We start from the raw sequence: 14,564 nt of genomic DNA, 5'->3' as shown, positions 1-14,564 counted from the left end.
ATCCAAATGTCCGTTGGAGAAGAACCGATGCTTTTAGCGGTTCTTTTCCCTATACTTAAAAGAGATGTTCACCTTTGGGTTTCCAACCAACCGCTTTGTTTTATGGGAGGGCTTCACCCACATATCTCTTTTATATTAAGCGAGAGAAAATACTCTAGCTATTTTTACGCATGTGTCCTTGTTTATTTCATAATTGTCCTCTCCCTGTCTATTCTCCCTCTCCTTCCCATAATTTAAGGTTCTAAAAATGCAAATCTCTCTCTCTCTTTCGAAAGCATATATCCATTCTTTATCACTCTCTTCACACAATTTAAAGTTTCAACATCCATTCTTTCTCCCCTATTTGTAAAAGCGTGCGTAGGTGTATATCTACAGAGAGATATCTTAAAAGAATCTTTACTCTTGGATTTCACTTCGAAGCCATAGATCTTAGAGAGAGAGGAATTGAGAAATCTAAATTCATTTCTAAAAATGAAGAATATGAATACTGATATACAATATAGCAAATGAGATTTTCAAGGGATATATATATATATATATATATATATATATATATATATATATAGAAAGAGAGAGAGAATAATGATCCTATGAGACCCTCCCACATCTATGTATGTAGGATCCCAAAAAATCACCATTAAATTTGGCACAGATCTCTAAAAAAGTGAAGTTCTACACCCATGTGATAATTTTGCTAGAGATATGTACCAAATTGAATAGTGACCCTTTGGGGTCCTACACACATGGGTATGGGAGGGTCTCATAGGATCATTACTTTTATATATATATATATATATATATATATATATATGGGATTTCTCTTTTCTAGAGAAAAAGGGAAAGATATGCAATATTGCATACAATATTCTAAAGGAATATTGATTTGAGTTAATTTTTAGTAAGATGAGATTAGGATACTTAAATCCGTTCAGTTACGTGGAGCGAGAGAGAGAGAGAGAGAGAGAGAGAGAGAGAGAGAGAGGGAATTTATTTTATTAAAACTTCTTAAAATCTTGAAAGAGAGAGATAAGGTTCTCAAAATTGGTGTGTGGAAGACAGAGAAAATTGATAGAGATGAACTTATTTAGGAAACATGTTTTTTTTCTCTTCTCTCTCTATATGATGAATTTATAAAATTGGAACAAACTCTCTTTATCATCTTCTTAAATTTTTCTATTTTTTGTCTTAAATTTATCTCTTCTCTCTATGTGGTGAGTTTGGAGCATTGAAACATGTTATTTTCTCTCTTAGTTTGTTTAACTTTGGTGTTTTTTTAATGTCATTAGTATAAAAATATGCAACACGTTACTTTTCAGTAGTTCTATTATTGATATTTTGTGCATATGACAATTACAATATCTTATCTGGATTTGGAACAAACTCTCTTTTTCATCATCTTACATTTCTCTCTTCTCTCTCTATATACAACAAAGTCTCTCTATCGTCCTCTTAAATTTCTCTCTTCTCTCTCTATATGGTGAATTTAGAGAATTGGACCATGCTATTTTTTCTCTTAATTTGTCTAACTTTGGTGCTTTTTTTTAAATGTCATTGGTATAAAAATATACAACATATTATTTTTCTGTAGTTTTATTATTGATATTTCATGCATAACAACTTAATACTATTTTTTATTCAATTAAAAACAACTTAATAATTGAAAAATACCTTTTCGAAAATAATATTTCAAAATGAAAATTTATTCAATTATAGCTAAATCAGATCACGTGCAATGCACATGCATAACACTAGTATAATATATGTGACCCTTAGTCTTAGCCATCAAATCTAAGTAGATGGCTAAGATGGCTTGAGTCACAATGTCACAAATTAGCTTTTAACAGTCAAATCTTGATCGAATGGCTCATAGTTTTTTATTTTTACTTTCTACTATATAAATCATTTTAAAGAAGAATTTGGGGCATGCATAGGTCTGATAGGGTGGCACATGATAAAAATAAATATAGAATATTGTCGGTGATGAATAATTACTAGAATACCCTTGAAATTTTAAGGGCATTTTGGTCATTTATTTTTATAAAATTACTTATTTTTTAATTTTCCCAAGTTCACCCTATTTTTATGATGGGAGTCCAAAATTTCTTCTAGAAATATTTTGTAGAAAAAAAAAAAGAAAGTAAAACAGTGTTTTGCATGACATTTGGGTATAAACAATCGTGGCAGTTCAATCTAAATCGAAAGGTTGAGAAGTGGGATCCCATATAACTTATGTGTCGTTGGGGTCAAATGGAAACATTTCCCTTGTTGTATTGGGTGAGGTTTGTATAGTGTCGAGAAATATGGTTTAAATACTGGAAATCTATGTAACCTAAAAATATATTTTCATCTTTAATTATAAAATTTAAAGCTTAAAAAATAGTGTAGATCAAGCCGATCTATGAAAATTTGAAATCTTGAAAATTGATGGTCCAAAAATGCATTACAAGATGTATTATTTCCAAAACATGGAATTTATTTTTTTATTATGTCCAGGCATCTCAAGGTCGAGATGATTAATTGGAGGATAGCTGGGCAACAAAACAACCCTTTCTAGTGAAATTTTTGAGGTGGGCTCTAATTTGATTGTATAGAGCCTCGTTTCACGCCCTTAAATTTTTATTCTGTGTGTGTGGTGCATACTTGTGGGTTGACTACCTTGCATGTGGCTAAAGACTAGTATGTGTGCTGGTCAAAAAAAAAGAAGAGACTAGTGTGGATAGTGCACACTAGTGCTAGACCTGTTGATATACGGTTTGTGCCTAGTGGGGAGGCTGACTCGACCTTCAAGAACCAAGATACACGTGCCACACGGACTAAGGCTGAAGCACTCGCCTGTGTATAAACTTTTTCCTTGCTTCATTATGCTAGCATTACTTCTACTTCTTTCATTTCCTTGAAATTTTCGTTAATACTAAAAAATAAATAAAAAATGTTATACAATCGACCAAAACTGACCGGAAACCAATTAGACCAGTCCAACCAAATTGTATTTTTAGTTCTATGAGCCATTTCGGGGGCCATAATTTGTTTCAGATCTGTTTTCACTTTTCGCATTACCCAACTGCCATATTTGTAATATATTCCTTGACTCTTAGCAAAAAAATCACATTTGTAGTATTCTTAAATTTTGGCCAAAAAAGCCTTGACACTCACTAAAAAATCCCCGTAGGAGTCATGTCTCACTTTTCTAGTCTGTTTCCTTATTGCAATTCATTTTCTTCCCATTTCTTAGCATAATTTGACCTGATCTTTTGCTTTCTTTTTAATTTTTGTACGTCCCTCAAGCACATTAAGTTTAGAGATCTTGATTCTTAGTTGTGAGCTCAAAATCCCAACAAACCGTGCCAAATCGAAAGTAATAATTGGAAACTATAATTTACAGCTTCACAAATGATCATAATAAACATAAAAACCATTATAGAAACATCTTTTTAAATCATATATTATCTAGTCATCCCTATTTATTTTACCCAAGGGTTAAAAAATGTCGATCCGAATCGCAATCGTCTAACCCCTTTTGGGAAACAAGGTGGCCATCCCCCGTAAACATCTCGAGCTAACAGTGAACCGGGACCCTACCATTTTTTAAAAAAATTATTCATTAAAAATTGTCGAAATTTTTTATTTAAAAAAAAGCAATGGAGTGGCCCACCATCCTCTTTTAATTTTTTTTTATTTCTATTTTTTAGAGAATCTTATCATGCGTATTTTATACTTCAATAATCACACCACCGCCCCATCCCATCGAGGAGGCCGATGACTTCGCCATCTATTTTCCCCAATGTGGGACATTGTTTGCCTCCAACTTGAGCTTCAAAGTCTGCTTGGCGTCGCGGAACCTTTTTGTTAAGGAAAAAGTTTATAGAAGGTTGCATCACCCTTACAAAATGTAGAATTAAAGTTGCAACTCAAAAATCCGTCCCAAATGTTGTTTTAATGTAGAAAAATCTTTTAATTGATCATCTCAACATCGAGATGTATGCATATGAAAAATAAAAAGATTTCAAGTCCTATAAATAGTGCACCTGCAACACATTATCTAAACCGTCCATTTTTTATATTTTCATAAGTTATAGATCTATTTGATTTGAACTATTTTTGGAGTTTAAAATTTTATAATTAGAAATAATTTTTCAGGCAATCCTCAATAAGTGGATTGTTCAAGGTTGCAACCTTATGCAAACCACAGCCTAGAGTAAATACAAAGGCAATTTATTTTGAAATAAAAGTAGTTTTAAAGTAAAATAAAGGAAGTTTCAAATTTAAGTATAAAATATCGACTAACACTTGCAATGAAGCAATGCCTCGTACACTAAGTATGTTTCAACGATAAAAACCTTAGTGTTTTTACTACTGACTAAGTGCTAGTTTGGATGTAACCAAAATTGCAATATTTTTGGATTACAATCCAAAAATCTTTGTGAAATAGATTTGAACTGTTTAGACAACACCAGATTTTTTTAGATTTTTAGAATGTAATAAAAATTCTACAGTCTCAAGGTAAAAGTTACCGTAAAAAAAATTTCAAATCAGACTTGATTTTTTTTTTTTAAAGTCCGGTTCTCTCACCCCGATGCAAACCCCACCTTGTAACCCAACAACCCACACCGTGAAACCTTATAAACCCCAAATCTACTCTCTCTCCACCTCATAAAACTCAAATCTACTACTCTCTCTACCTCACCTCCATGCAAATCCCACCTTGTGACCCAACAACCCATACGTTATAAGCCCCAAATCTACTCTTTCTCCACCTCATAAACCCCAAATCTACTACTCTCTCTACCTCACAAACCCCAAATCTACTATCTCTACATCAACCTGAAGATGAGAGAAGAAGAAGAACAATAACAAGAGCTTGAGTCTCTTGTTAAAGGGGAGAAGAGAAAAAGGTAGCAAGGAGATCTTTAATTTACTATTAAGGTTTGCTTGCTTGGGTCTCTTGTTAAAAGAAAGAAGAGAAGAGAAAAGCAATGAGATCTTTAATTTACCATTAAGGTTTGCTCTATTCTTTTAGTCGTAGATTTGTGGTTGCATCAAGGTTAGAGGGAGAAACATGCACCAAGGTGAGAAAGAGCGTTAATTGTGTAGTTGTCCCATTCTTGTTGGGGGAGAGAATCACAGAGAGAAAAATAAACTTTATCACCTAAACGGCTTTATAAGAAAAGAAAAAAGACTTGGTATTTTTTGCAATTGATATTTGAAAAACTGTATTTTTATTGAATAATATTTTATTTTTATTTGACATCTAAACTGGCCGAAGTGTTTTGTTAAAGGAAAAAGTTCATATAGAGCTGATGCTCTAAACAGTCAAATTAGAGCGCACCTCAAAAATTTCATTAGAAGAGTTATTCTTTGATGTCTAAATATCCTCTAATTGATCATCGAGATGTATGAACATGAGAAAAAAATTGGATTTCAAGTTTTAGATATAATACATCTTGTAATGCATTTTTGGACCATCAATTTTCAAGATTTTTAAGTTTTCATAGATCTGCTCGATCTACACTATTTTTGAAGCTTTAAATTTTATAATTAGAGATAAAAATATATTTGAAGGCTGTCACAAAGATTTTCAGTATTGAAAACACATTTCTCAATACTATTTGAAGGTGTGCTCTACTTTGATTGTTTAGAGCCTTGGCTTTATACAAACCACACATTTTTTTTATATGACATAAATAATAATAATTTTTTTAAACCCTCCCTTGGCATAAATCATTTTTAAATAATAAAAACTTGTAATGGGAAAATAAAGCATGAGGAAGGTGTCTTTACTTGAAAATGGATATTAATTTTTTTTTTTAAATCTTCTATGAAACCTTATAAACCTCTATTAAGGATATCTAATAAAATAGATTTTATATTTGAAAAAAGAGTAATGATCATATAGGATCCTCTCCCACCCATGTGTGTAGGACCCCAAAGGATTATCATTAAAATTGGTAAGGATCTCTAGAAAAGTTATCACATGGGTATGGGACTTGACTTTTCTATAGATCAGTATCAAATTTAATGATGATCTTTTGAGGTCCTACACACATGGGCGGGAGAGGGTCCTATATGATCATTTCTCGAAAAATATCAAACACCTTATTTTACAATCGCCTAAATATTTTAATTATAAAAATTCATAACTAAAAATTTTAAATATTAAGCAATTGTCTTATTTCTTGAATGGGCTAGTTGTGTTCTTCCTGATAATATTAAGAAAGTATCTTATTTCTTGAGTGGGCAATGGCGTTCTTATGGAGAAGTAAATTACAAAAAAACCCCAAGACCACACTTGCTCTGTAACTTATCCCAACCTAACTTTTTCTCCCACATTTTCTCCCAAAGCAAACATTTTATGCAAATAGGCCATTAAGGAAAAAGTTAGATTGAAATGCCCTTCCTATACACAAAAATGATTTTGGTGAGGTTTCACGTTGACTTTTGGATCCATAAACACATTGCCGGAGGGCACCATCACGTTGCCAGAGCGTACAAGTGCCAGATCGCCCGAAGACAACAGTGCCGGAACGCTATTGCTGAACTACACTTACACAGTACCATAGGCCCTATTTTGGTGGGATAGATGAGAGAGAAGCGTGGATAAGGTAAAAATAAGGTAGAGTAGTTTAAGAATTTTTTTATTTTTTATTTGGTTGGGAGGATAGAAAGTATATTTTGGAGAAAAAAAATGAGAGAAAAAGTTAGGTTGGGAGTAAGTTGCATAGAAATTGTGGTCTTTGTATTTTTTTTTTTTTTTTTTTTTTGCAATTTTCCCTATAAATTTTAAAGTTTAAAAACCATAAAATTTTCAATAATCATCCGAAATAAAATAAAAATTAAAAACCCTAAAATTTTCAATAATAATAAGAAATAAAAGAAAAAACGACATCCCAATATTGACTTATATTTACACCATAATGGAAAATTCACAATGCATTACCGCTATTTTTCTTGAGAACCGAAAATTTTCTTAATCTTTTGAATCGGAAACCTAAAATAAGCACTGATGGACTCCATTACATGAAGTGAAAATCCAAAGTTCAAAACAAAGTTTTCTCGATGACTCTCTATCTAAAACCCCTTCTGATAAACCTTTCTCCTAATGATGAGAAAGCTTCAGTTTCTCGTCAGTCTCCACAGATCCATAAAACCCTCATTCAATTTCAACTCCTTTCTCACACTGCAACCTCCTCCTATACTGTTCCTCACCTACTTCACCCACACTCAGTCATCACCATTACGAGATTTCACCTCTTCCTCTACTCCCTCTGAAAACTCCATTAAAGAACCAATCTCAGCAGTCTCAGAAGAAGCAGACAGGCTTTGCAAGCTCCTATACAACCAACCTCCTTCAAATATTGGACCCACCCTTCAGAGCTCAGGCCACAAGGTCTCTCCTGCTCTTGCAGAGCATATCTTGAAAAAGTTCAGCAATGCTGGAAAATTGGCTCTCTTGTTTTTTAGGTGGTGTGAAAAACAACCCAACTTCAAACACACCACTGAAACTTACCATGCTCTCATAGAATCTCTAGGTAAGATCAAGCAATTCAGGTTGATACATGATCTGGTTCATGGCATGCACAAAAATGGGTTGCTTACAAAATCGACTTTTGCACTTATTTGGAGGCGTTATGCCCGAGCTCGAAAGGTTAAGGAAGCCATTAATTCCTTCGAAGGTTTGGTTAACTTTGGGATGAAACCGGATTTATCAGATTTTAATCGGCTTCTTGATACCATCAGCAAATCAAGAAATGTAAATAAAGCGCAGGAACTGTTTGATGAAATGAAGAGGAGAAACCGTTTCGAATTTGATCTCAAAACTTACAGTATTCTGTTAGAAGGGTGGGGAGAGGAGAAGGACCTGAACAAATTAATGGAAGTCTACAGAGAAATGCTGGATGTTGGGCTTGAACCAGATGTTGTGACTTATGGGATTCTCATAAATTCTTTGATAAAATCAAGAAAATTGGGCGATGCCATTGAGAAGTTTTATGAAATGAAGGAGAAGAATTGCGGGCCAAGTCCGCATATTTACTGTAGTTTGATTAATGGGTTGGGGCCTGAGAAGAGATTAAATGAAGCTATAGAGTTCTTCAAAGAATCCATGTCTGATGGTTTCATACCAGAGCTACCCACTTATAATGCTCTTATTGGTTCTTATTGCTGGTCTGCTAAATTCAAAGATGCCGATCAAGTTTTGGATGAGATGAGGAGTTGCAATGTGAATCCAAACACTCGTACTTTTAACATAATTCTCCACCATTTGATCAGGTTAGGCATGAATAACGATGCATATAATCTGTTTGAGAGGATGGATGTGTCCGTTCCTGGTTGCGAGCCTGATTTAAACACTTACACTATGATGGTTAGGATGTTTTGTTTAGAGGGGAAGGTGGAAATGGCTTTGAGGGTTTGGAGAGGCATGAACTCAAGGGGGGTTTTGCCCTGTATGCATCTATACTCAGCTTTGATTTGTGGGCTTTGTGATGAGAATAGGTTAGATGAGGCCTGCAAATACTTTTTGGAGATGTTGGATATGGGGATTAGGCCTCCAGGTCAAATGTTTGGGAGGTTGAAACAGTGTTTGCTTGATGATGGTAAAAAGGAATTGGCTCTTGATTTGTCTCTGAGATTGGATAGAGTGAGAAGAATTCCTTTTTCAGGTGAAATCTAAGAGCTGTGGTGTATTCGAGCTCCATCGCATGGCATTTGATTCATGAAAGATACTGTCAAATGAGGAGATATTTCCTGGTTTTCTCTGGTCTTTATTTTTTTTACTTATTTATCCCAAATAGTTGGGATAAGGTTCGGATGATGATCTGGTTTGGTAGGATGGAGTGGGAAATGATAGGTAATCTTGGAGCTCGATACTTAGTTCGTAAGAAGACAAATTTCATGATGGCTATTTTAAGATCTATCTGGGGGTGAGAGCTCCATTTTTGGGACATGCAGGGAGATTGCTGGCAAATAAGCTGATTGGTTTCAGGGTAATCTTTTTGGTTTTCAAGAGCATGTGTTTCCCCCAGTGACTTAAAAACAGTAACATGGTCTGACACATTCCCTAGAAACCCGAATCCAATCATCGATTCCGGTGTTTCTCAAACTGGAATCACCCATCTCTCAATCATAATTCCACATGCATGATTCCAAGTAGGATGCTTTCAAATTGCTGTTTTCCACTTCTTCTACTTCATATATTCAAATTAGTTTTTATAGCTGGCGAGCTGAACCATTGATGTCCAATATGTGGTGTTTTATTTCATTGAATATGCAATTCAGAGCGGCGAAACATGTGATCCTGATATTAGAGGGGTTCTATCTTAAGATAGACTTGCTGGGATCTGTAGGGGAAAAAAAGAAGAAGAAGCTAGAATCCATACTGTTTTTTGTTTTCTTTCCCCATAATGCACATATCAAGTCTCATCTACTGGGTACAACTTTAGATGGCCTTTGAGGTCAGCATACCATTTCGTTTGGCCACGTCTGCTTAGTTTCCATCTGATTGATTGCAGAATAATTTGTATTACAAAATTTTGGTCTAATTCAGAGAATTTATATTGCAAAATATCTCGATTTTAACCCATTTCAGTGTTCCTAGTTATCTAGAAAGAATGAGAATGGATAATTTGTAGATGCTCAATAATGGTGTCTCTCTCTATTTCATTTTCCTGTATTTTTTCTGTCTAAATGGCCCCAATCATAAGGGGCAAGTCATAAGCCAGTCTCTCTATCTTCTCTTGGGTTGGAAATTGGAACTCCTCTCCTGTTTCTCTCTTTTTGTCGAGGTTATGGCCATCCAGAGCACCATTCTCGTACGAGTCTCTTCCCCTATAACTCTCCTGCCAACTCTCCCATGGCCACCACTGGAAGATGGTTTTTTCCCAAATGCATGTCAACCTTCCTTAAGCTACTACGAAAACCACCTGACCTCCTATTTTGTCTGAAACAACCATAGGATGAGGTGGTGCCATTGTCTGTATCACCCTTGTTGCTTCCTGTTCCAGCACTAAAGTGGGCTCCTTAAGACCCATCTAGTCTGTAAACTTGAGCTTTACCATGTCCTTGGCTCCTTCGGTTGATAAACCTCGTGATCCTGCGTCTTCCAAAGATGACCCATTTGCCTGAGTTGATTTTGGTGGTTGCTTGCTTGAGCCCATGGAACTCTCTTGTGAACGAAGACACAAGAGAGCCTCCTCCACCTTTAAAGTCACTTCAAATACACTTGCAAGGAACAGAGATTGATCCTACCATGGTTGCTTTGTTCTCAGCTTTTTGAACCCGAGCATGAATACCCTGAACTCGGAGAGATTGGACATAAAAGATCCAGTACTTTGGAAGAGAGGCAGGGCCTCAGAGCCAATACGTAGCATGTGGTCCTTGATGAAGAAGCCTTTCGATACTAGATAGGGGTTACGATTCTCTTTGTATAATTTTTTATTCTTTCTTTTGTATTTTTTATGCTTTTATCATGGGTTATGTAAAATTTTAATGGAAAGTTTTGCTCTTTGAAAATAGACATCTTTAATCGTCTGGCACGAGTCCTCTCCCTAGCTGATGCGGTCGCTAAGGAAGATGTATCGAGTCCTAATGTTGGTGGACCCACTTGATAAATTTGACAGTTTGGGTGTGTCATTAAGTTTGAAAATTTTTTTTTTTTTTGAAATTTGAGATTGATAAATGGAATAAATACAGCCATCCAACTTCACGACCATCTAATACAAAAGATAAATAGTTTTATTGTATACTTTTCTTATTGTATATTGCTCTCTCTAGTGGGAGCACAATTTGGTATTTGTACACTCCTTTTTTAAAGTTAACCTCTCTAAAAAAATACTAAAGATCGTTGTATGAGAATTGGGGTTTTAGTTTGTACGAGGGATTATCATGGAAATTCTTGGCTTGACATCGTTGTATGAGGATTAAATGTGAATTTGTAGTTTAAGACTTTTTTCTAGTATTCCTCTTTTGATGAGATTTTTTTTATAGATGTTACTTTAGAGAGAGAGGTTTATGAGAATGGTGATTGTTCCTTTCTCTCTCTGTCGAGGACACCACCCACCATGGTGGTTTCGTTTCATTGTGGAATTTCTTTTTTCGTTTCAGTGTGGAATTTCTTTTTCTTTCTTTTTTTTCTTCAGCCATCTTCGAGGACAGCTCTTTGCACAATCACGGCCTTCCAGTTCCCCGGTTACCCATCTCGAAATTCGAACACCATCCATACCATCCATTTATATGGATGGTAGAGATCTTAGGGACTGCAGCATAATAGGTGTGAGCCCTGAGGCACCAAAAGATCTTTTCATTTGTCCAAATTTCATGTCAATGTGATGTATCATTTGAAAGTTATGGTCGAAATCAATGTTTGAAAAATTGGCTGAGTCGGTGAGTGGCTGAGCTCCAGTTGCCCCAAATAGAACTTAGAAAAGATAATAAAAATTTCAGAAAACATTAGGAATCTATTTGTAACATGTTTATATATATATTCTATTAAGATAGATGATATTGGAAAGCTTTGATACTTTCCATTGAGAGAGAGTGGTGTTTAAATACAAATTGTAACAATATGGGTGAACGACTAATCCCTTGATTAAGGGATTTTCCTAACAATACACAGGCGATTATCTACATGGTTTACGGTAGCTGTAGATATTCATGGTTAAGAGGTTGAGTCTGCATCGGCCACATCTTTATTGGCTGATGTGGCAGGCCATATCGTAATACTCCCCCTCAAGTTGAAGTATGAGTGTGAAGAACACCCAGCTTGCTTAATAGAAAAAGAAATTGAGCATTGCCGAGTGCTTTAATCAAAATATCTGCAAGTTGAATTTTGGTGGAGATATGAGAAGTATGTATTAGCTCATTTTGAATCTTTTCTTTTGATGAGTTGGCAATCGATCTCAATGTGTTTCATCCTCTCATGAAAAACTGAATTCGCAGTGATGTGAAGAGCTGCCTAATTGTCACAATGGAGATGCATTGGCTGAGAATGATAGATGCCCAAATCTGAAAATAATGTTTTCATCCATGTTAACTCACAGCAATGGTTGCCAGGGAGAGGTATTCAGCCCCTGCTAATGAACACAAAACAGTAGATTGTTTCTTCGTTTGCCACGGCACTGGGTTAGTCCCAAGATAAGTAATGTTACCCGTCGTGGAACGTTGCGTAGTTGGGCAGCTAGCCCTATCAAAATCACAATAGGTTGATATTTGTAATGAGTTGTTCGAGGACAAAATGAGTCATTGGCTAGGTGTCCCCTTAAGGTAACGTAGAATTCTTTGTGCAACGGCAAGGTGAAGCTCTCATGGTTTGTGCATATATTAGCTAAGAGTGTGAACCACAAAATTAATGTCGAGACGAGTGATAGGAAAGAAAGTAACTTGCCGTTCTCATATGAGAGTTTCAAATTCTGCTCCTTAGGAAAGAATACAGGTTTAGAACCTAACAAACCCGTTTCTTTTAAGATATCAAGGGTGTATTTTTGTTAAGTAGAATTCCTTGAGGTGACCTTACTTCGATCCCAAGAAAATACTTGAATTCGCCAAGGTCTTTGATGTGGAACCTTTGTTTGAGAAAATCTTTAAGTTTTTGAATGTGAGCCTCATTATTTCCTGTGATGATGATATCATTAACGTACATTAGAACAATGGTGATAAACATGCTAGATTTGAAAATGAATAAGGAGTAATTTGCATATGATTGTTTGAAACCAGCATAAATGAGTGCATTTGAGAATTTTTTAAACCAACACCTTGATGCATGTTTCAGCCCATAGAGAGATTTTTGAAGTCGACATACTTTGCTCTCCTCCTCTCAAGCAAACCTGGTGGTATTGATATATAAACTTATGCATTTAAATCATCATGTAAGAAAGCATTGTTGACATCAAACTGGTGGAGATTTCAATTTTTAGATACTGCAACAGCAAGCAGTCCCCTGACTGTAACTAGCTTGGCGACCGGTGCGAAGGTTTTATGATAATCTAAACATTCTTTTGGGTGTACCCTTTCGCAACCAATCGTACCTTATACCTTTTGATGGTCCCATTTGCTTCATTCTTTATCTTGAATACCCATTTGCATCCAATGAGCTATTTTCCAGGGGGTAGAACTTGTATGGTCTAGGTCTTGTTTAACTCAAGAGCATTTATGTCTACGGCCATTACTTCGCACCAAAGAAGTTTTTAACAGCTTGAGAGAAATTATTCGATTCTTCATGGGAACATATAGTGGAGAAAAATGCTTTATGAGTTGTTAAAAAATTGTTTGGAGTAAGAAAATGTTGTATAGGGTAAGCTTTACCTAAGGATGGCATGATGGAGGAGAGTCATTGACGTTATGGATTGTAATAGACAAGAAAGCTTATGTAGTTCTGAAGTTTATGTGGCTTAACATGAGTGCGAGTGGAACACCGAAGAATAGGTTGTGATGACGGGTCGTGAGGAAGCACTTGAGGTGATGGCAAATCTATATGAGAGACTTGAGGTGAGGTAGGAACATGGGGAGTCTCTTGATGACTTGTTTCAACGATAGGTGGAGATAAGTCATGGGTGGTGTCATGAACTGGTTTTGGGATAACAACATAGGTATGAGTTCCTACAGGTTGTAAATGTTTGAATGGGAATTCATCTTCTCTAAAAATGACATCCCTACTAGTGTATATGGTTTGGTGTCAAGGTCAAACACTATATACCCTCGTTGACCCAGGGGGTATCCTACAAAGATGAACTGTTTAGAACGTTGATCAAACTTATGCCGTTGAGTATCAATGTTATGCACCACCCAAACACACGGAGATGATCATAAGCAGGTTGTTTTTTTAAGAGAATCTCATGAGGAGTTTTTCCATAGAGAATCAGTGTGGGCATTCGATTAATAAGGTAACGTGCCGTTAAAACACATTCACCCCTAAATTTTATGCGTAAGTTTGCTTGAAATCGCAATGCTTGGGCAACCTCTAAGAGATGCCGATGTTTGTATTCAACAATGTCATTTTGTTGTGGGGTATGAACATAGGTTTATTGATGCCTAATGCCAAGTTCATTGAATAGGCTTTACATGGCATTGGACAATAATTCATATTCGTTATATGTTCAGATTTGGCAAACATGATATTGGAACTGAGTTTTAACAATGTTAAGGAAATGAGCTAAAAATTTGTATGTTTCGGACTTGAATCTCATCAAATAGCAATCATCAACAGTAGTAAGAAAATAATGCGCTCCAGATTTTGAAGCAGTGGCATACGGTCCCCAAAAATCACAATAGATTAATTCAAAAGGAATGTCATATTTATTTGGGCTAGAATAAAAAGGTAAACGGAACTGTTTTGCAATTGTGCAAATAGCACAGAAAGGAACATGACATGAAGAAATATTGTTTAATTTAAAACTGGACAATTTATTTTGAGATGGGTGACTTAATCTTTTGTGTCAAATCTCGGCAGAGACAATGGACAAATGAGTCACAGCAGCAACAATTGGTGAATGAATAAAATGATACAATCCATCATGCATTCCCCCACTCCAATCACTTTTCTCGTAGTTAAGTTCTAAAAGATACAAGAAGTTGGG

At 35.5% G+C, this 14,564-nt stretch overlaps 1 protein-coding gene across 1 annotated transcript; it reads left to right on the top strand.

The window, feature by feature from the left end:
• Positions 1–7,095: 7,095 nt before the first annotated feature.
• LOC18428071 (Tetratricopeptide repeat (TPR)-like superfamily protein) lies at positions 7,096–10,506 on the top strand. Its single transcript, XM_006837112.4, has one exon. The coding sequence runs from the start codon at positions 7,097–7,099 to the stop codon at positions 8,666–8,668; it is 1,572 nt and encodes a 523-aa protein (XP_006837175.2). The 5' UTR covers position 7,096; the 3' UTR covers positions 8,669–10,506.
• The last annotated feature ends 4,058 nt before the right edge of the window (positions 10,507–14,564 follow it).

Source organism: Amborella trichopoda, chromosome 13 (assembly GCF_054954075.1).
Source record: "Amborella trichopoda isolate Santa Cruz 75 chromosome 13, AtrichopodaSantaCruz75HAP2 v2.0, whole genome shotgun sequence".
NCBI lineage: Eukaryota > Viridiplantae > Streptophyta > Magnoliopsida > Amborellales > Amborellaceae > Amborella > Amborella trichopoda.
This window is presented reverse-complemented; position numbering and strand designations above follow the sequence as displayed.